The following is a 22,628-nucleotide window of genomic DNA, read 5'->3' as shown; positions in this document are numbered from 1 at the left end:
GCATGTCATGGATAATAAGTGCAAAAGGCATCCAACAAACAATACAGGCTAGAGAAGACGGCTATAGCCTATTTCGAATGTGCACTCAATCGACTTTGTTTCATGGTGGTGTACTTAATACTCATATGTTAGGTAAATGTTTCAGTTTAAAAATAAGATCTTACATTTTTGGCATGCTCTTTCATTTTGCAAGAAGCATTCATTCGTGGTCTCCCATTTAATGGTCCCCATAATAACAGTCAGATTTCACTCACTATACACCAGGCACTGCGCTAAGTACTTTTACACGGATTATCTCAGATAGTACTCACGATATACCTATGAGGTAGTATTATAACACCCATTTAACAGATGAAGAAACTGAGGTATAGAAAAGTTGGGTAACTTGCTAAGTTCCCAAGTGGTGGAGCCAGAATTAAAGTTCTGAAAGTCTGACTCTGAGTCACTGCCCTCAGCCACCATACTACACCATCTTCCTGTGTGTGTTCTTAAGTCCTTTGTTACAGATAAATAAGCAGCAAGGAAAATATGTTTTTCCTATCATTCCATGGTGACATCAGTGTTGAAATCTTGAGGTATCACTGGGGCTTCCCTGGTGGCACAGTGGTGAAGAATCCACCTGCCAATACAGGGGAAACAGGTTCAAGCCCTGGCCCAGGAAGATCCCACATGCCTCAGAGCAATTAAGCCTGTGTGCCACAACTACTGAGCCCACGTGCCATAACTACTGAAGCCCACGTGCCTACAGCCCACGCTCTGCAACAAAAGAAGCCACTGAATGAGAAGCCTGTGCACCACAATGAAGAGTAGCCCCCACTCGGTGCAACTAGAGAAAGCCTGTGCAGCAGCAATGAAGACCCAACACAGCCAATAAATAATTTTTTCAAAAAAATTTTAAAAAACTTAAAAAAAAAGAAAGAAATCTTAAGGTATCAGACATGGAAGGCACTTCTGTTTGTTCTCTTCTCTAACTGTACCCTCTTGTCCTGTCCAGGAGTCCAAGGGTGTAGGCAACAGCTACTCTGGTGGTTGCTTCTGAGACTCAGAAATGGAAGTCCTCCTGGTACTGAATGTATAGAACCTCCTGACTCTGCTCTCGTTTTCTTTTCCAAATTCTTTTCCAAAGTTTCCTTCAATCATTAGTATGCCTCCCCTCAGTGGGAACAATTTCTGACTTCTTTAAAAACTCACTCTTGTTGGCTTTTTGAATGCCACTGTCTCCCAGCAAAAGGCACAGTTAATCTGTTCCTGGTTGATGTGCCCATTTCTACCTTTTCCTGAAAATACTATGGTGAATGCTTTGTTGCTAAGCAGAATCTGGGAAATGTTACATCTCCATCACCTATGGGATAAGAGACATGCTGTTTAGGCATCAGAGATCTTGAAAAAAATAACTGGAACTTTCTTGTAGAAAAAGGGTAAAACTATGTAGAACAACTCGACTACATACAAAACGAAAGTTTGAGAATTATAAACACAATAACATTTTTGAGTATTAACTGGGATTTAATTATATTTAAGAGCCAATATTTATTTCTTCTTGGAAATATGTCTGATTTGAATGTAAAATGTAAGGAGATACCTGTATGTTAGATAAAGAAGATGGTGAATAATTTGCAACAAAAGTGGATGACAGGGTCAGAAGTAGGAGCCAGAATTACTAAAATGACCAGCCCTTCACCCCCCTGAAAAAAATCATAAATGACATCAAGTTTTCCACAGCCAAGAAAGGATAAGTTAGCTTCTGGTCTCCATCCATTTTAGTATACAAATTCATCTTCTCAGGCCGTATCGGCAGGTAAAAATATTTAATATTTCATGGAAACCATTTCAACTATTTATGACTTGTATACCGGGCAAATAAAAGGGGGGAAAAATGAAGTTGCTAAAGACAATGACATTTTTATAGGGTCTGTTCACCTTCCTGATTCACTGATACCAGGATTAACCAAGTGAAATCTCCTGCTGAAAAAGCACTCGGCAGCGTGCGCTGTTATGCCCGCTGTGCTCCAAATTCAGTGTCGACATCAGATTAATTTAGGAGAAACTTAACAGTTTTAGAAATCTCCCTTTGCAGCCAGTGAGTGGGACAGGCCCACACGGCCCCTTGACGGGAACATAATATCCCCATGAATCACACCCCCTTATCATTTCCATTCAAATGAGGCAGAATTTCTGTTCATAACCTGCCTTGGCTCCTCATTTCTCCAACTCCAATGTGTAAAATTAAAATCTGATAAAGGAAATGCTGTACTGGAGATTTTCATTAGCTCCAGGGCTGTCTAAGCTCCACTTAATTAAAAAAAGGTTGCATCCAGCTGACTCAGTATGAAAATTGTTTGGTACCTCTTTTTTTTTTTCTAAACTGTGGAAAAGTGCAGTGTGTTTTAGAAGGTTGGAGATGTAAGATACAAATGACCTTCTCATAAGCAAAATTTCGGTTCCAAGGAAAATTCTTCTCTTGCTAAACAGACAGAAATGTGTTCTTCCCCTCTGGGGTGCCCTGATAGTACAAGTGAGGCTTTGAGGAATTGGTTTCAAGGAATAAAAAAGGAGGGTGCTCAGTTTAAGGAAAAGGAGGGAGGAGGGTTGGAACGACGACCCCACTGGAGAGTCTTTCTTCATTTGACTTTGGGCTCAAAGTCCTTTTTCTTGCACTGGGGTTTGTTTTATTTTGTTTTCTTCAGACCTTTATTGGAGCATAGCTGCTTTACACTGTTGTGCCAGTTTCTGCTGTACAACAAAGTGAATCAGCTGTATGTATACATATATCCCCATATCCCCTCCCTCTTGAGTCTCCCTCCCACCCTCCCTATCCCACCCCTCTAGGTTGTCACAAAGCATCGAGCTGATCTCCCTGTGCTGTGCAGCAGCTTCCCACTAGCCATCCATTTTCCATTTGGTAGTGTAGATATGTCAATGCTACTCTCTCACTACATCCCAGCGTCCCCTCCCCCCCACCCTGTGTCCTCAAGTCCATTCTCTAGGTCTGCATCTTTATTCCTGCCCTGCCACTAGGTTCATCAGTACCATTTTTTAGATTCCATATATATATGTGTTAGCCTACAGTATTTGTTTTTCTCTTTCTGATTTACTTCACTCTGTGTGACAGACTCTAGGTCCATCGACCTCACTACACGTAACTCAATTTCGTTCCTTTTTCTGGCTAAGGTTCCATTGTATATATACACACTGGGTTTTACTTAGAGACGCCTAGGTGGGATCATATATAAATGCTCAGCAAACAGATCTGTGAGCTTCACGACAGTGAAAATGCAGAATCCCTCAGTGGACACTTGTTACTGCATAACTGCAGTCAAATATTCTGACACTCCCAGGAGAAATATTTGGTCAGAATGGTTATTCTCCATCCTAAGAAAGAAACTACTCTGGCAAACAGACAAAATCTAGAGAAAGTCATCCCTCATGCAACTGCACCGCACCCCCGCCCCCCGCCCCATTATTTGAAAGGTCTGGCATGATACCCACTTTATAACTATTTTCAAAATGTGCGGGTTTTACTATTTGTCTTTACTGTCCTTTAAACAGAGTGGAAATTCACTACGAATAACAGGAAGTCACATTGTTTCTCTTCTCTCCACACTCAACTTGCACCAAAGGCTTTAAAAAAAATGCAATAGTACAGCCTGAAAATCCTATTTCAAACAATGTTTCTTTCCTCAGTTTGGGGGTTTCAAGTAAATTACCTGTGGCTTGGGAAAAGGGATGTGGAAGATGAAGAGGAGTAAACAAAGATCACCTGATGTTTTGAAAAGAAATGACAGAGGCAAAATTGAACTCAGCATCTCCCTGCTTTCTGACTCTGCGGGAGAAGCAGTCATTGCAAGGGGAAGAAGATAACAGAGATTCATCCGGACAGAGCCTCTCACCGTGGTCAGGTCCCTTCAGGGCCAGGCGAGTCTGATGATGGGGAAGAATCTCAAGCTTGACCTGGTCGGTGGTGTTGGCCAGGAACTGGGTTGCTTCTGCGAGGGTACAGTACTCCATGCTGGTCCCGTCGATGGACAGGATGTGATCGCCCACGTGCAGAGCACCACATCTACAGAAAGGAGAAAGTCTCAGCACGATGACGTGCCTTCCGCTTTGGATTACGTCTTTCACATCCTCGTAGTTAAAACTTCATACCGTTTTCACTTAAGAAAAAAAGGAATAATTTGGATGTTATAGGAAACACCACCTGTCAGATGTTAAGGACCTTGGGTACGAAGAGAAATGTAAAACCTCACAGAAAATACAGAAAAACTCAAAGAAAGTTTTTCTTTTGTCCTTCATAAAAAATATACATTATTTGGGTGGTGGTGATGCTGAAAGTTGAGGGGAAGTGAGCAGGAGGGGAGGAGAGGACAGGAAAATGTTTCTACTTGACTCTTTTCTGTGATTTTTCTTCCTAGGTTTTTATATCTATGAGTTGGTAGATATTCAGAATGTGAAGATGTGACTCACAGAATGGGAATAGGGTCATTTACAGCTATTTTCTGTGTGAATGGGAATAACCTCAGGGAAAGATCCAGCCAGTGCCTGCTCAGAATCATCTCACACAAGCTCCCAGATCACCAGTGCTTGATTACTGTGTTTTATTTTGTTATTCTGGAGTTAAACATTTATTAGCACAGACGCTCTCAATGATGATGGAAATGATGCAGGAGTCAAAGAGTAATCAAAGGAGACCTGAGTCGAGAGTGAGGGGGAAGCTGCGGTGGGGGAGGGGCTGGCTGCTACAGCTTCTTGAACTCAAGAGACTGGCTCCTGGATGAGTTGAGAACAGAAACACAGCAGTCAGCATCCTGACATACCAGTCAGGTGGACAGCTCCTTAAACTGCTCACCCTCTGTGGAGTGGGAAAGAAACAGGGAGAACATGAAAGCATCCTGCACCGTTGACAGAGAGAGCACCCCTGGGTCAATGGCCATTCCTGTTGAAGGGCTGAATGTATTCGGTAAGAGCACAGTGGAGCGGCAGATTGACTACCACAGGGGTTGCCACAGGTGACTGCATCAGAGTTGGAAGTTCACTGGGCAGGGGCAGGGCCAGAGCCCACGGAGAAGAGGGCTGGAAACATGCAGGGAGACTGGGTAGTCAAGTATTGGGTTGGCCAAAAAGTTCGTTCAGGTTTGTCAAAAGATCTTACTGAAAAACCCAAACGAACTTTTTGGCCAGCCCAACAGCTCTAAACATTTCCACGGTGACCGCAGTCTACTTCTCAAGACAAAAGCATTTCAAAATCTTCCACCTAAAAATAAAATTCCACGTGGATGCACTTGGAGTGCTTCAGCTATGGGAGGTGGGGGTTTTCTTACCAGAAACTGTAAAATAATTTCTTAGGTGGTAAAGCAGTCTTTTTTTTTTTCCCTTCTTGTAAAAAGGAAAAAGAATTCAGGATAAAAGTCTTGCGTTTTTATTTTCATAGGAATGAATGATGTTTTGGGGGACCCTTGAAGATGGTGAAACCCTAAGATTAACATACTATGACAGTGGAGGGCCTTTCTTTAAAGATTGTTATCATTTTAAAAATGTTGTTTTATTTATTTAGGAAAAAAGGAATAAGATTGTATGGTGGCAGGATTTAATTGTTCACAATTCAAGAAAACTCCTGACTTTTCCGCATGGAGCATAACAAAGCTCTGTTCAGCTACCCTAAATCAGAGCCAGGCTACTACCCGAGGACACAGTAAGTGAATGTGCTCAGTTGCTTGACTTTTTTTTTACCATTTCTAAAGGCCACGCCAAACATTTGGGTGAAGCAACATTACATGGCTGATAAGGTAGGTGAATTTTTAAGCTCTAGAACAGTCACTTGTTTTGTAATATGAAGCTTGTATAAACTGCCAGGAGAGCTGTTCTTTATTGTGTATGTGTGCATATAGGTGTAGGTATTACATATGTGTCTGTATATACATCTATATATATCTCTAGATATTTTAACACACATGCAATTTTGAAAAGTAGGCACTTTGTACGACACTCACCTGTCTGCAATACTTGCAGATTTGATTTTGTCTATGACAATGACCTGTTTGTTACAGCACATCGAGGTAGTTAGGGCCACCCCAAGGCTGGCACCAGGAGTTTTGGCAACTTCAACTAGTAGTGGCCCGGATGCTGTTGCCACAGAATCTATGGAAGAACAAATTTCAAAAAACAAAACAAAATGGAATAGATAAGCAATCGGACACTGAAAAAGCTGGAGAATGTTCAGTCTGATGTTGATCTGTTAATGTTATCACCGAAACTTAGATTTCCCGCCATGTAATATCCCCATGTCCAGTGAATGGTAACTTCTTGGGGCATCTTTTAGGACACCTATTCTATCCAGCTTGTATTACGGTAATTTGTGCACAGGTTTATCTCTTCAATTAAAATTTAAGCTTCACGTCAGCTGGGATAACATCTTGTGTATCTTTATGCCCTCTACATCACTTGACACAGTGCCTGGTACACACTGGGTCTCTCAAGAAAAGTTTTAAAAATTAATTAATTAACTCAATAAGCATCTTAGCACCTACCATGGATGGAAGGATAGATGGATGGATGGATGCAAGGGAAGGATGAACAGATGATGTCTCTAACCAGGCAAATAGTAGGAAGGCATACACTAAGTTACATCTGTAAATCCTTTGGGTTTTCCCTATTCTGGATCTGATCTAGGGTCACCTCTCCCACAGGAGCATCTTCACACATGCTTTAATTTTAGCCTGGAACTCTCTTCATTCCTTCAACTGGTACTCACCCTTGGGGATGTAACCATCAATTCCTCTAGGAAGCCTCTCCTGACCTGTGATTTGGTGAGATCCTTTTCTCCTGTGCTCCCACAGCCTGCTATTTTCCTGCTGTTGTCACACACACCTCACTCTTTCTTAATGGCTAGTGTGGATGACATGCCTCTGTCCTTTGCCATATGGCAAGCTTGCTGTGAAGGCAGAGCCCATGTCTTGTTCATCACAGCGTCCTCAGTGCCCGGCATGACTGGCACAGAGAGGTTGGGCATAAATAGTTGTTGAATGAATGTATCAATAGATGATAAAACTCATGACATTATTCAAAGCTCAGAAGAGACAGAGGTCATGTGAGAAAGAGCCCTGGATGTGGATTTATAAGACCTGTACTTAATTCTTCTTTTCACAATATTGTGGTCATGATATCATAGACCAGTTACTAAAACTTTCTAAGTCTGCTTGCTTACCTAGAAAATGGTACCTTTACCTCAGCATTTACTATGATGGAAATCAATGTATAGTTAAAGCATTTTGTAATTTATAAAGTGCTATACACATAGAATATTATTATTATTATTATTATTGATATATTATGACCTCAAGACTTTGAGTCATCTCATTTTTCAAGACTGTATATTTTCAGTAGTATTTTTATGACTTTCTGCTGCTCTGGTGTTTGAGACCTTATTAACACAACTTTGTCTTCCTGCAAGTACATCTTTATCACAAAGCCACCACTCGGAGATGGTGACCTAGGAAATCTGTATTCCTATTGCTGAAGCTCAGGCCGTATGCACTGACTCCTGAAGCTGAAAGTTCCCTGGGAGGGAGCCATCTTCAGTCCCAGGTGAAGCAAGATATTTCTTAAATAAGGTAACAATGAGAACAGTCATGCCAACCACATTCATATTTCAGGGCTGAGGGTTCTTGTATGCACTATGTTTCTTAAATGATTGGTGATAGTTAGTCCTAAAAAAGGTTAAGAGGCCATTAGAGCCTGTGTCTCTTCCTGGCAATTCCAGGGCAGAGTCTCCTTAATAAAAGCTGGGAGGAGCCAAAGGTCTTAGTCCACTAAGAGGACTTTTCCATCCTGGGGTGTTACGGCTATAGTTTTCCCATAAACCTAAGTCTTTGGTCCTGCTCACCCTGCTGTGTTAACACCCTGATCTCAGGCCACTGACAGCATCTGGCTTCTCATCCTTCTCCCTTGTTTCCTGCTTTGTTTCTCTCCAGGGCTTCCCAGGGTCCTGCCTTACTCTCACCTTGGAGTTATAGGGAGTGGTCCCCAGGCCCATCTGCAACAGTGTTTGCACCTCATCTGCCTCATTGGGACCTCCTATTAAAGAATTGTGGTCAGTCCTCGTAGTCCCTATGTGAGCTGTTCGTCCATCACGAGGGTAACTGATTCTTCCCAGCTCTCAACTCTAACAGTCAAAGTTCTGCTGCAAAGCCAAGTGCACATAATCTGATGCCTGTAGATCCAGAAGTCTGTTGTCCTCCTCTTTCTGGAGTCTGCCCCCTTGCAATGTCTTTTGCTGTTTAGGCTGAACTTCATATGAGCTCTGGCCTAGTGGGGCTTTTTCTCACATTATTTTTATAGGACTTTAGGAGGACTAATTCCCCAAATCATTTCTCACAGACTTGCTGGATTTTTAACTGGATTCTGACAGCTTAGTGAGGTGACAATCACATATATTCTTCCACATGGTTCTCTGTCTAAAGATGAATTTATTGGGCTTAACAGATGAAAGTAATAGTTTCTTTGTTACTTATAACTTAACCTCTGACAGAAACAGAGTTGTTCCTTGGTATCCCATCTTTCCTTCTTTCTTAGTAAAAAGCTTTCTAAGTTTTAGCTGAGTGACTGGCTGCCCAGCTAAGGACACTTCCTAGCCTCCTCTGCAGTGAGGTGTAGCCATGTGACTACGTTCCAGCCAACGGGAAGTGAGTAGAAGTGAGATGCGACATGTTCTTAAAAAGAATGGCTGTGTCCTCCCTACCTCAATTCCCCCTTCTTGATGTTGCATTGTGGGCCCAGAACGGGTGAGCCATCTCCCACCATGCAGACGAGGGCATGGCACTCCCAACAGAGGACTCTCAGATTCCCGAAACCCTTTCTCCAGAGATTGCTTGCTCTCCCAAGAGATAAACTTCCATCGCATTTAAGCTAGTAGTGTAAGTTTGAGATTTTGTTGCCAGCTGAATCTATATCCTGAGGGGCCTTTTCACTTGAGTCTATGCCTCCAACATAACTTTCTTGAACTTTTATTCTAAGAAGCAGCTATTTATAGATATTTGCAGATGTAAATTTTATACAGCCACAATCAACCACGACCCAGCACACACACTAGGTTTGCATGTTTCTTAAAAGCATTACATCAGGATTAAAGATCAGAGCTTTTAAAGAGGTTATTAGCATATGTGAAAGTTATTTAAATATAAACCCTTACATTACTATTCTTTTTTTCCTGGCTTATATACTTGTCAAGGTATTTAAAAATTATATTTTTGTATGATTCTAATGTTCCAGTTCTAGCGAAGAATTAATATTAATTTTTTTCTCGTAGAAAGAAATGATGTGAACAGGAACATTAAGAAGCACAGAAAAAGGGTATCATATTTTCTGCCATATTAATTTAGAAGGGGAGAGAGTATACTCACAGCTGCCCTGGTGCACCTCTGGAATGGAAACTAGAAAGCAGTCTCTCTTTGAGCAGAACTTTCCCCATTAAAGCTTTGAAGGAACAACAAATGCAATATTTCCATTTGGGGGAGCCTAATGTACAATTAATGAGTTTCTTTTAAAATTTAAAGTGGAAAGCTTCAGAACTCTGCAAAGAGAAATGCAAACTCATGGTTAAGGGAAGAAGCAGTGTGATTCTAAGCTGGGCTCAGACCTGGAGGTCTGGAGGGTGGTCCTAGCTATGCCACCAACTTACCACACGGCCCAAGCCATCATCTCTCCTGGACCTCATTTTCCTCATCTGTAAAGTTAGGGGGCTTCAGTAAAAGTTCTCTAACGCTGCTAATCTATGACTCTGCAAAAAACTAACAATGTCAGATAAGGAAGAGCCTAGTAGGAATTGGAAAATTAGAGAAGGTTAATAAATTTTTTGAAAATACACAGTAGCTGAATTCAAATTCCAGTATCCTACTAATGGGTAGAAGAGGGGAACTGCTAGATATGAAAATGATTCTAGACGATTAATGTTTATCAAGATGGGATGCAAGATCTCAGACCTTTAAATATGTTGATCACAAGACTACCATCCTTTAAAGACTGAGTTTGAGGGATGGTCCCCCACCTCCCTACACTTATCACATAACATGAAGCTTTCACAGTAAGGCTTTCCAGGGCACAACTTTAACTTTCTAACAAGACTGTGTCATAATGAAGTCCTAACTAATGCAGAAAAAAAAGATGAGGGAAAGAAGGTGCTTATCTCATGTGAAGATGATCAGGGATTGTTGACAATAGCTTATGACGTATGAACTCAGTCCTCTCTTTACTCTCGTTAGCAGCCCAGAGTTTCACCTCACCACAATCACTCTCAAGTTCATGGGTCCAGCATACATCCTTCCCTGAGACCTTGAACGATTCCCGAATATCTCATAAGCCCATCAAACACAACACGTCCCAGGTGAGTGGTGAGTCCACCCCACTCCACTGAGTCTTCTCCAGGTCTCCTCCTAGCGAATGGCTCACATTTTACTCCATCACGCAAAGCAGAAACTCAGGAGTCGTCCCCAACGCTATCTTCTCCCTCACACTCCCAAATTCCTCCTGATTCTAATTCCTAAACGGTCCTCAATCTCATTCTTTCTTTCCATCTCCACAATCACCATTTCAGTCCAAGTTACCATCCTCTGATATATCCCTCATCCTCTCATCCAAGTTACCATCCTCTGATATATCCTCTCATCCTCCCACCTTCCGCAATCCAGATCCAATTTTTTAAAAGTGCAGATCTCATCATGTTAACCCCATGCTTAAAACCTTTTAAGTTGTTCTTGTAACAGCATAAAATGTATTATCAGAGTCTTCAAGGACCTACGTGACCTGGCTCCTGCTTACCTCACCAGGTTGCTTTACCACCATCCTGTCCTTGCTCTCTCTGCTCCAGCGTCCCATTCCTCTTTCAGTTCTTCAAAAATCCTGTGTGCCTTCCTGCCTCTGGTCCCTTGTGTATACTGCTCTGTCTGGCTGGAATGCTCCAACTTGCTCCTGGTTCCTCCTTCACCTACCTCTTCACCACTGCTCTGCTCAAATGTCACTTCTGCAGGGCTTCCTGCCCTGCCCCGCGAACCATGTCAACCTGCCTGCTATGTGCTTTAATAGAACCTTATGCTTTCCCTTCACTGCACTTCTAATAAATGGAATTCAACAATTAGCTGTTCAATTACCAACTGAATGAATGAATTGTTCTTTGATTAATAATGTACAGCTCCATGCTGTAGGGACTGTATACATCTGTGTACACAGCAGGTGCTCAATGTTATTTGTTGATGGAATGAATGAATGAACACCTATTACTTTATTCAAGGTGTTATGCTAGCAGCAGTGATGATGCAGACACTCAACACATGCTTGTGCTCAGGAGTTCTTAGCGTAGGTGAAACCATGGTAACCCCATGTGTAAATCCTTCGAATGGCTGTTCTTGTAACACGGTGCCTATGCGTCCCCAGGTGACGCTGATGATGGGGAATATTTTTCCTTCGTCTAAATTCTAAGCCTGCATAATAACCTCTATTCAATCCCTCATAATACCAGGCTGAGAAGTGTTTATCTGACAGTGAAATAATTAGGGAACCATCCATTGGAAGAAAGGTGACCCACCTTCTTCCAGATGGAATGTGAACTCACTGGTCATTTTCCGTCTAGAAGTGGGTATTGTAGTCGCTGGAAATGGTCAAGTAAATAAGCTACCTCCAGGAGTATGGGCTCTTAAAAAAGACCGGCATCACTCAGGCTGAACAAAGGTTCTGTACCCTAACACCATGAGGACTTGTGACTGCTCTGGGTGCCTGGGAAAGGACCCTGTCTGGCCCTCGGAGAATCTGCCAGACCAGCTGGTCTGCAGAGGACTCCGAGCAAACCATGTTGGCTGACGGCTGAACAGGACCGTGGAGTAGCATATGCTTACTAAGCCAGGGTCCTAGCAAGAAACAGATGATATACTCAAATGAGGATAATCTGATGAGATTTTAAAGAAGGAACTACAGTAAGTCTCTTACATACGAACCTCCAAGTTGCGAACTTTCAAAGATGAGAATGTGCGTTCGCATGTTCAATCGCCTAAGTTCATGAGTCTGGTGTACATTGTCACATGCATGTAACCTCTGCAAGTGGTTGTGCTTTTGTGTACTTTACTGTACAGTACTGTAGAGAGTAGAGGAGTACAGTATCTTTATTTCAAGCCCAGGATGTCTGGAAGCAAGCGTACAAGCAGCGGTATATAGCCACTTGTGTTAGTTGGGTACCTAGGCTAGCTTTGTTGGACTTCTGAATGAATTTGACTTACGAATGTATTCTCAGAACGGAACTGGTTCATATGTAGGGAACTTACTTATTTAGACATGTGCGCGCAGGTTACAGGGAAGCCACAAGGGTTGATTCAGTACTCTGAGGTTAGAAGCAACAGGGCACCATATTCAGTAGGTCCAAAGAGGCAAAGGATAGAGCCGTTAGCGAAACCAGGATTCAGAAAGGACTGTATGCAGAGGGCTGGGCTGACAGGAGCTGGGACCTGCGGTCAAAGGATGCAGCCATCCGCAGTGAATCCACAGGGTGAGGCCAGGGAGTAACACTGGACCTCACTGTCCTCCCTGCCTCTGATCCCCCGCCATGATTTCCTCGTGGCTGAACCCAGCTGGAGCCAGAGGGCATATGAGCCCATAATGCAGGCCACACAGGTCACAGCGCAGAGTAGCATGGAGAAGGGTCGTGGGTGGTTCTGGAGGTAAAAAGGAGGATATCCTTATTTGTACATATCTCCACTCAACTGCTTTCCTCAAAAGTCTGGAGGCTGCTTGCTTTAAACAAAATATGTAATATAAAGAAGCAATCAGGAAGAATAAAGAGACCTACGAATGTCTTGCCAACAAGGGTTAATAGAGATGCTTTGACCGAATTGCAAAAATGCCTCTAAATTATAGGTAAATCCACAGAGACAGAAAGTAGATTAGTAGTTGCCAGGGGTCGGGGGCAAAGAGGAATAAAGAGTGACTGCTTAAGTTTTAGTACCAGGCACAGCTGATGGAAGCACAACACTGTGAATGTACTAAATGCTACTGAATTTTATACTTTAAAGTGGTTAATTACATGTTATGTGAATTCTGTTACAATTAAAAAAAAATGACTACACTTCCTGGAAACTAGGACAGTTACGAGAACACTGTCAATTACGCAGTTCTCACTGTTGGAGAACAGCAAGTCTTCTAGTCCCTACAGCGGAAATTTTCTTGTAGCAGGGAGCTCTAAGAGATCTCTCTCCCATGGTGTTTTGTATATAGATGGTGCTAACTGATATAATGGGTAATGCCTTCAGTGCATTTTCATAATGGCTGTTCCTTGATCAAAGCTGAGGCATAAGATTAAAAAGCAAATCCATGTTGGTGTCTCTTAAGGGGACAAGCGAATGTGATGGTCAACTTGATCTAAAGGCAGATCCCTGGGTAGACAGGCTGGATGTCTCTCTGGGGATCTTCCCAGACAGTAATCTTTTTTCCCTTACTTAGGTTTGCAGCAGAAGCTGGATATTAGATAATTCAAGAAGGCCCTAAGTGAGCAGACCCTGCTATGCTGGCATTTTATATACCTGACACTAAGACCAAATCCAAATGCTCTGGCCAGGAGGCTGGAGAAGCCTAACTAGATTCTTGCCAGGATACAAGATCACCCATCTCACATTCCCGCACAACTGGGCTTTCTAAGTCTGCAGGCTGTCAACATTCCTGCAACAACATGAATTTTAAAATACATTTTTTTTAAAGCTCTTTATTGGAATATAATTGTTTTACACTGTTGTGCCAGTTTTTGCTGTACAACAAAGTGAATCAGCTGTATTTATACATATATCCCCATATCCCCTCTCTCCTGCAATTCCTTCCCACCCTCCCTATCCTACCCAAGTCATCACTCATCATCAAGTTGATCTCCCTGTGTTATGCAGCAGCTTCCCATTTACATTTGGTGGTGTATATATGTCAATGCTACTCTCTAATTTCGTCCCAGCTTCCCCTTCACCCTCCACCCCGTGTCCTCAAGTCCGTTCCCTATATCAGCATCTTTTAAAATACATCTATTGAGGAACATCAGAAGGTACTGGGGACTCAGAGATGAAAATATATTATCCCTTCTTTCTTGTAACCCCTTGGGACCCCTTGCCAAAAAGGCAGGGGGTAGGATAGAACTCTCGGATACCACTCTGGAAATTTATTTTGTTGAACCTCATGAAGTGCCTGGTTACTTTTTTCCAAAAAAACTGCAGGACACAAAATGTTTGCAATCTCCCCACCCCCATGAAACCTTTAATACAGTAGGGTCAAAGTGCTTATAAAAATATTGGGTTATCTAATGGGATAGGATTTCCAGCTTTCTAGGAAGATTACTCGAGTATGTCAAAAAGTATGTCAAGTATGTCATCATCCACAGAAGAGGACTCAAGCTCCCCACCCACAGGGCTGTCCAGAGAAAGGCACTTATTTTTATTTTTATTTTGTGTTTTGTTTCTTTGGCCGTGTCACGCAGCATGCGGGAATCTTAGTTCCCCGACCAGGGATCAAACTTGTGCCCCCTGCAGTGGAAGCATGGAGTCTTAACCACTGGACCTCCAGGGCAATTATTATTACCAAGAATCTATGGCACATGTCAAAGGAATGGCAGTGATATGAGACCTATGGGGGTCAGAAGAGGCTGAGCATGGTGACCTGGGATGCTCGGGATGAGCTCCTCAGATGAGGTAGAATTTAAACTGAATGCTTCTCAGCTGCCTGTATTTTAATGGGCTCTAGGAAAACAAGCTATTTTAGCAAGTACTGCTTTCCAGCATTACCCATGTGGTAGTTACTCTCCGCATCACAGAAGGGGATCTACAAATGCTCACGTTTAATTGATCATTAGCCTTTTCTGGCAATTGCTTTCCATTATAAATGTTTCCATACAGCAACCTCAGGAAGCTCCTACTGCCTTGTGTGGTATTAAGCCTATTTCCCTAGCCGCCACCCAATTCCATCCACAGGGGGCCTTATGAAAAGCCGGAGTCCAAAAGCCCTGGCTTCTTTCCAAGATGTCTAATAAGATGCATAGGAAAAATAAAAGCAAGCAGACAGGGTGGATGAATGGGGAACCCTTATTTAAGAAAGTGAAAGAGAGAAAAAATGGACTGTGTCAAAATGAGAAAAACAAACAGAAGAAAAATCAGGAAGAAATAATCAAGAGCCCATCCCCTGACAGAAGATTAGTTTATTCTGCTGAAGTGAAGCGTGGCTGAGAAAAATGGATCATGCAGATATAAATTATTCATGGTTAAAGACGTCTCAGTCATTAGGATATCTACACCCTGACTGAAGCCCTTGCACGCTGTGTTGATTTATGGGCTACATAATTACATAAGATACGCTGATGACTGTTTGCATGGGAAACACTTTGGGTTTTTTATTTTGTTAATCAGTTTTCCCACTTTGAGCCCTGCATTTCAATCAGAACACCAGGCTTGATTAGAACCTCCCAGGGGTGACAGAAAGACTGTGCTTGGTAACAGCAGCCTTGCCTGCTGTACATTCCTTCAGATAAAAACTACCTTTGGGGGGCTTTTCAACTTACCCATTGTTAAAAGTATTTTTATCAGTGATATCCTATTCACATAATGCTACTAATAATTTCAACCCTTTTCAGATAAGTTAAACTCTAATAAATTTTTTTAACTTTAAAAAATTGCTGGGACTTCCCTGGTGGCGCAGTGGTTAAGAATCCTCCTGCCAATGCAGGGGACCTGGGTTCAATCCCTGGTCCAGGAAGATCCCACATGCCGTGGAGCAACTAAGCCTGTGTGCCACAACTACTGAAGCCTGCGTGCCTAGAGCCCGTGCTCCGCAACAAGAGAAGCCACCACAATGAGAAGCCCACACACTGCAATGAAGAGTGGCCCCCACTCACCACAACTAGAGAAAGCCTGTGTGCAGCAACAAAGACCTAACACAGCCAATAAATAAATAAACCTTAAAAAAAAAATAAAAAAATAAAAAATTGCTGACTTATTTTTGTCTATTGTAATATACTACTTGGAAAATATTCCCATACAACAAAAAATATACCTTCCATATTCCAATGAGCTGTATCTGAAATCCTAACTTTTTCTTGGGGAGTTAAAGGGGTCAATTTGAACAGTTACTGTATTGGAAGAGGAGTTCAAACAACACAAGTGAAATTCAGCAACACACCCCATGTTAACTTGAGTTTGGCTAAAGCATGATTGGTGATTAACTTTCATTCCCTGCAGCAGTCTCAACCTAGTAATTTTATTAACTTTGGAATATTTTGACACTGCCTCCTCCATTTTACAGGACTGATTTTTCTTTTGTACCGAGTATTGGGTTATAGTGTTTTTAGAATTTTTATTGAAGTATAGCAGACACATGGACAAATGCATAAGTCCTAAGTTTGGAGCTTGACAGATTTTCATAAACTGATCTGTGTAACCACACCCAGACCCAGAAATAGAACAATATTAGCATTAAAGAATCCCCACACCACATGCTCCTGTAAACCACTCCCCTGACACACAGGTGACCACCATCTTGGCATCAGGCAGCCTAGGTTAGCATTGCTTACTTTTGTATTTTCAAAAAAGACTCTGCTTGTACTCTTCTGTATCTGGCTTCTTTTGCTCAATATTACATTTCTGAGCCTCATGAATATTGTTGGGGGTAATTTTAGGTCATTCCTTCTCATTGCTAAACAATATTCCATTGGATAAATAGGCCATAATTTATTTATTTGACTATTTAGGGTTTTTCTAGTTTGGGGCTAATACAAACATTGCTCCTAGGAACATTCTAGTATGTCTTTTGGTGGACACATAGGTATGCACTTCTGTGGGAGTCAAAACTAGGAGTGGAATTGTTGGGCTGTAGGGTATGAATACGTTCAGTTTAAGTAGATGCTGTCAAAGAGTTTTTCAAAAGAGTTGTATACATTTACCATCTCACCAATGGGAATGAGAGTTCTAGTTACTCCCCAAGTCTGTCAGTTCTTGCTGTGGTCAGCCTTTTCCATCATAACCATTTAGGTGGGTGTGTAGTGGTATTGCCTTGTGGCTTCCATGTGCATCTCCCTGACAGTTAAGGTGTTGAGCCGTCTTTCCTGGCTGATTGGCCATTTGGATATTCTTCTTTACAAAGTGTCTGTTCAAATCTCCCTGCCCCCAACTTTCTATGAGGTTATCTGACTTACTGTTTTCTGGGAATTGGGAAAAAAACCATATTCTGATATGAATCCTTTATTGGATACCTGGTATGGAAATATATTTTCCCCTTCTGTGGCTTACTATTTCAGACTCTTAATGGTGTCTTTTGCCAAAGAGAGGGTCCTGATTATTCTTTTTTTTTTTTATGGTTATTCTTTGCGTTCCCTTTAAGAAATCTTTGCTTACTGTAAAGTCACAATGCTGTTCTCCTCTGCTTCTCCTATAGGATTTACTATTTAATTTTCACATTTAGATCAGCAGTCCATCTTGAACTGATTTCTCTGTGTGGCGTGGGATAAGGAGGGTCACCATATATTTTCTCCACATGGATATAGCTGACTCATCACCGTTTTTTGAAAAGATCTTTTTTCCTCAGGGCATTACAATGTCACTTGTGTGATAAGATGGCTAAGTGCACACAGTCCTGTTTCTAGACACTCTGCTCTGTTCTACCAATTTGTCTGTGCTTCTTATGCTAGCATGATGCTGTCTTAATTACTTCAGCTTGCTGATAGATCTTGGTACCTTGTAGTATAAGTTCTCTAGTTTTCTCATTATTCTTTAAGCCTACCTTGGCTTTTCTTGGCCTTTTGTAGAGTTGATGTTTTATTGTGTATTTAGTTCAGGGGAAAATAGAACCTATTAGCTAAATAAGTGAGGGAGTTAAGGCCTCTGGCTAAGGGAATAATAACATATGAAATAATCATTAGGATTATTAATAACCCTAGTAATTATTAATTAATAATAATTAACCCTAATGATTAATAATTATTAGGATTTACATGGAGGATTTCAGTATTAAATTTGATAGACTGACAGTTTTTATAGATACTTAAACATTTTTTTTTTACAATACTAATAAAAGTTTTCCAATTTAAATTCCTAGGGCTCTAATCTTGTTCCATGTAGAAAAATGATAGAGTTTTTAAACTTTCAAAAGAGAGGGTGAGAAAAGTCAGGTCACACAATTCCTTACAGAGATTTCTGAGCTCAGGCATTGACCTGGGCACACTTTGTAGACGAGGCTGTGTCCCTTACTGCACAAGCTTCAGAAGCTTGCATTTCCATTGTCGGTACCAATGTGAGGAGTTAACCAAGAGGGCATAATTCTGTCTACTAGGAGCAAGCTTTCAGGAAACTCACAAGGTTCACGTCCTACTTGCTGTAAAAAGTGTAAACAGCCACATGAATCTGGCACTTAAGTGACTGATACCAATTGGGAAAGTAAAAATATCAGCCACAAAGTGAAAAATCCTTTGGCCTGGCTATTTAAAAGATGCGCCATATATGTGTGGCTACTGCGCCATCATCAGATTCCACAGCATCATTTTCCAGAAAGCCTGATTCCTCCTCCATCTAACAACAGTCAGTGTCAGGTCTTTCTGAATTGGATAAGTGATCCACCCAGAAAATGGAATGAATCTCCATCAGGTTCTGCTGAGACAGAGAAACTACTTAAGTAGCAGTAAGTGTCTGCCAGACAGAAAAAGAATTCTTACTACTTAGGGTTCTTAACCTCCCAAACTGGAAGGGAACGGTCAGTCAGGAAGAGCTAATGGCTTAATGGCAAGACATAGGCTTTCTTTGGCATCCTGTGCTAAGTTCAGCTTTATGGTCACATTAAAAAAAAAATCCCAGTTCTCCACGAACAGATCTGAAATAAGATGAATGAATACCAACCATGCAGACATCCTAAAAGCTAATTTACCTGTAAGGTGCCAAACATATACTTAGAAATATTTAAAGCATCTATATTTCTGACTGACCGTGGGCTTTTACAGGAGGTAAACGCGGTATTAAAAAAACAAAAACAAAACCATGGGACAAGTGTACAGGTCTAAAGACATGGCTAGATTAAAAAAAGGAAAAACAATTTGACTACTGCGTATTAAAACCACCAATGCCTTGTCAATGAAGAAGCAAAGAAAGCCTGACAAGGGCATCAACAGAGCAGGGGCACTAAGAGGGCCCCCAGCTTAGGCCAATGTGACCACTAGCTAGGAATACTAGGCACACCGTCCAGGGTCTTGAATCCTGTAGGTCCTCAAAAATACTCATCTGTTAATCATAAAGTAAATGACATTTTGAATAGAAAAGTTTGACATATAGCTGGAAGGGACAGAAAATAAGCTGGATGTCAGAATCTGGATCTAAGAAAGTTTAGACAGGTTGGAATGATGGGTGAATATTTAGAAATTATTTTTAACAGGATGTGTGATGATGTGCCTTACATTTTTACTGTAAGTTACACTTTACAAGTGCTTTCACATATTTCATCTTGTTTTGTTTGTCACAACAAGCCTCTGGGGTGGGCCTGGGCATTTTAAACACGCTCCAGGTGATTCCCTTGTGCAGTGAGGGTACAGCTTTGGGCCACAGGCTTGGTTGGCAGGAAGATGTCAGTTATTAGAGGTGTTCAAATAGGGCTTGGTAAGAAAAGCCCTGAAGAAATTCCAGCATTAGATAGTGGTCCAAGCAAATGATGCTGAGATTCAGTTATTGTGGTGTTACAACTGTAAAGAACACAGTCTCCCAGGAGCCTTATAGGAGGGTAAGTCAAAAATTATCTGCATTCTGGCTGTAGAATTTATTTTAATTAACTTTTAGAAAAGACAAATACATCATTTTTTGACATAATCTCCTTGCTTTTCAATACATTCTGTCCATCTGTCAACAAGCTTTCGTATTCCCTCATTAAAAAATGTTTTAGGCTGAGCTGTGAGACACGAATGCACCACTGTCTTGATCTCTTCATCAGAAGTGAATTCTCGTCCTCATAGGGCTGCTTTCAGGGGACCAAACAGGCGAAAGTCTAATGGAGCAAGATCAGGACTACAGGGAGGATGCTTTAACACCTCAAAATGAAGGTTTTGCAGAGTGTCGACAGTGTGGACAGAAGTGTGCAGACGTGCACACCCTCAGACCACAAAAAACGATCACTGCACTCTGCTCTCCTTTCGTGCAAATTACAAGTGGGGCATCCATTTTTGCTCACACTGCATTTACAAATGAATGGATGTAACACGTTCACACCTGCACAGCAGTGACTGGGGAGACAGTAGCCTTGAACGAAAAGCACTGATAAGACAGCACAACCAACAGAAGTTTTAATATAACCGGAGTGTGGATAATTTTTGACTCACCCTTGTATGTCTTCAAAAACACGTTTTGAGCATCATCTTTTCACCCATTGGGTTAGACAGGATCTTCTGCAGGCATCTGTTTCTTGACAAGGAAGGACATTTGAAAGTGACAGATAGCACTTTGTGCCACTATTAGATACGCTCTCACTTACAGAAATGGAAGCAAGTCCTGAAATACTTCAAAATATGGAAGTAGAAAACGTCTCTAAACCAGTACAAACAGCAGAAAGTAGAGCCAACTCTTTTTGTGGGAAATTGAGGATTTAAGGGAACCCAAGTACATTCTGGACATGTCTGTAGAATTAAGGAAGGTGACAGTTTTTGCCAAAGGGCAAGGGCTAACAGACTGTTCCATTTTAACCCCTTCACCATGGAACCCTGACTTTGACGATGGCGCTATATCATTCATGGTATCTTTATTACATTAAGAAGTGAACACAGAACCTGCTTTGGGAGTACACCTGTGGCCTTTTCCTGACCTACCTATTCCTCCCCTCACTTGGGAGACAAGCTAGATCCTAACACGTCTGCTTCATTATGGAAACCTGGGCTGCAGATGTAGTGCCCAGAAATATGTGAAGATGTCTCTGGTATATTCAAGATATTAAGAGAGTAAAGAAAAAAGAAGTAGGAGCAGAATCTAAAAAAATGGTACGAAAGAACTTATTTACAAAACAGAAATAGAGTCTCAGATGTAGAAAACAAACCTATGTTACCAGGGGGAATGGGGGGAGGGATAAATTGGAAGATTGAGACTGATATATACCCACTACTATATATAAAGTAGATAACTAATAAGGACCTACTGTACAGCACAGGGAATTCTACTAGTACTCTGTAATGACCTATATTGGAAAAGAATCTGAAAAAAAATGGATATATGTATATGTATAACTAATTCACTTTGCTATATACCTGAAACGAACACAACATTGTATATCAACTATATTCCAATTAAAAAACAACAACAACAACAAAAAGCACTGTATGTTTCAAATGGAAAAAAAAAAAAAAAAAGAAGTAGGAGCATTCCTGGAAAATTATGCCTCACTCCTGAGTAACTTTACCATAATTTGAATCAATAAAAATGCCTGAATGATTAAACACTAGTAGATAATTAATTCAGTGTTTCAATTTCTTCCCTCTTACTCAGAACTCTCTTAGGTACTTAATGTTAAATATTTGATGTTCTGGGATTTTGGGGGGGCAGGGTTCAATAATGTACTTAGGCCTAAAACAATTATATTTTAAATGATAAGATTTCACTTTTATTTTTAAATACTCCCTGTAATGTTTTTATTTTTGAAAGAATATTAACTGAGTCCTACATTTCAATTTCAGAACCTTAAGTTTAGAACAAAACAAAGACGTATTCCATTACTTTTTCTGCTGCTTTCAAAACTTTCATCCATACTTAAAACATTTATTGTTTCACAGATTGGCTATAATTACTCTTAGTCTTCTGCGGGTACAATATCAGATTTGTGAGGTTGATCCTAGGTTTAACACGATATTATCTGTGTTATTTGGGGCAATTACTGTAACTTCTTTGAGACACTACTTCATTTATGAAAAATACAGATAATAGTGTATATGTCACAGAGCTGCAATGACAATTAGAGTTAATAAAATGTATAAAGTACTTGCACAACCCTTGGCAGAAATTAACCACACAAATTGTTAGTTTTCTCCTCTTCTACTATTTCTTGGGTTAAACCCAGGACATGCTGATGCTATTGATGCTGCTTAATTAATTTCCTAGTTGATGGTGAAAAAAATTTCTTTACTTGTCCAGAGAAAGCTAGAGAAAAGACTATTAAATCAAAAAATTAAATTATAAGAGAACCCTCCTACACTATTGGTGAGAATGTAAATTGGTGCAGCCACTATGGACAACAGTGTGGATGTTCCTTAAAAAACTAAAAACAGAGTTTTTAGTGTGCATCTACCATATGATCCAACAATCCCACTCCTGGACATATACCTGGAGAAAACCATAATTTGAAAAGATACATGCACCCTAATGTTCATTGCAGCACTATTTACAATAGCCAGGACATGGAAGAAACCTAAAAGTCCATCAACAGAGGAATGGATAAAGAAGATGTGGTACACATAGACAGTGGAATATTACTCAGCCATAAAAAAGAACAAAATAATGCCGTTTGCAGCAACACAGATGGACCTAGGGATTGTCATACTGAGTGAAGTAAGTCAGACACAGAAAGACAAATATCATATGATATTGCTTATATGTGGAATCTTAAAAATTAGGGTACACATG

General features: G+C 41.0%; 1 protein-coding gene across 14 annotated transcripts in view; it reads right to left on the bottom strand.

Annotated features, from left to right (window-relative positions):
* Positions 1-22,628, bottom strand: part of GRIP1 (glutamate receptor interacting protein 1) — a 690,600-nt gene that overhangs the window by 97,300 nt on the left and 570,672 nt on the right. For all 14 annotated transcript variants that reach the window (XM_057741777.1, XM_057741778.1, XM_057741785.1 and 11 more), the window contains 2 exons: positions 5,988-6,135; positions 3,891-4,060 (listed from right to left, as the gene is read on the bottom strand). In XM_057741777.1, coding sequence (XP_057597760.1) covers positions 3,891-4,060; positions 5,988-6,135 — 318 coding nt within the window. The remainder of the gene's footprint in view (positions 1-3,890; positions 4,061-5,987; positions 6,136-22,628) is intronic.

The sequence above is a fragment of the Hippopotamus amphibius genome, chromosome 7 (assembly GCF_030028045.1).
Source record: "Hippopotamus amphibius kiboko isolate mHipAmp2 chromosome 7, mHipAmp2.hap2, whole genome shotgun sequence".
Classification (NCBI taxonomy): Eukaryota; Metazoa; Chordata; class Mammalia; order Artiodactyla; family Hippopotamidae; genus Hippopotamus; species Hippopotamus amphibius.
This window is presented reverse-complemented; position numbering and strand designations above follow the sequence as displayed.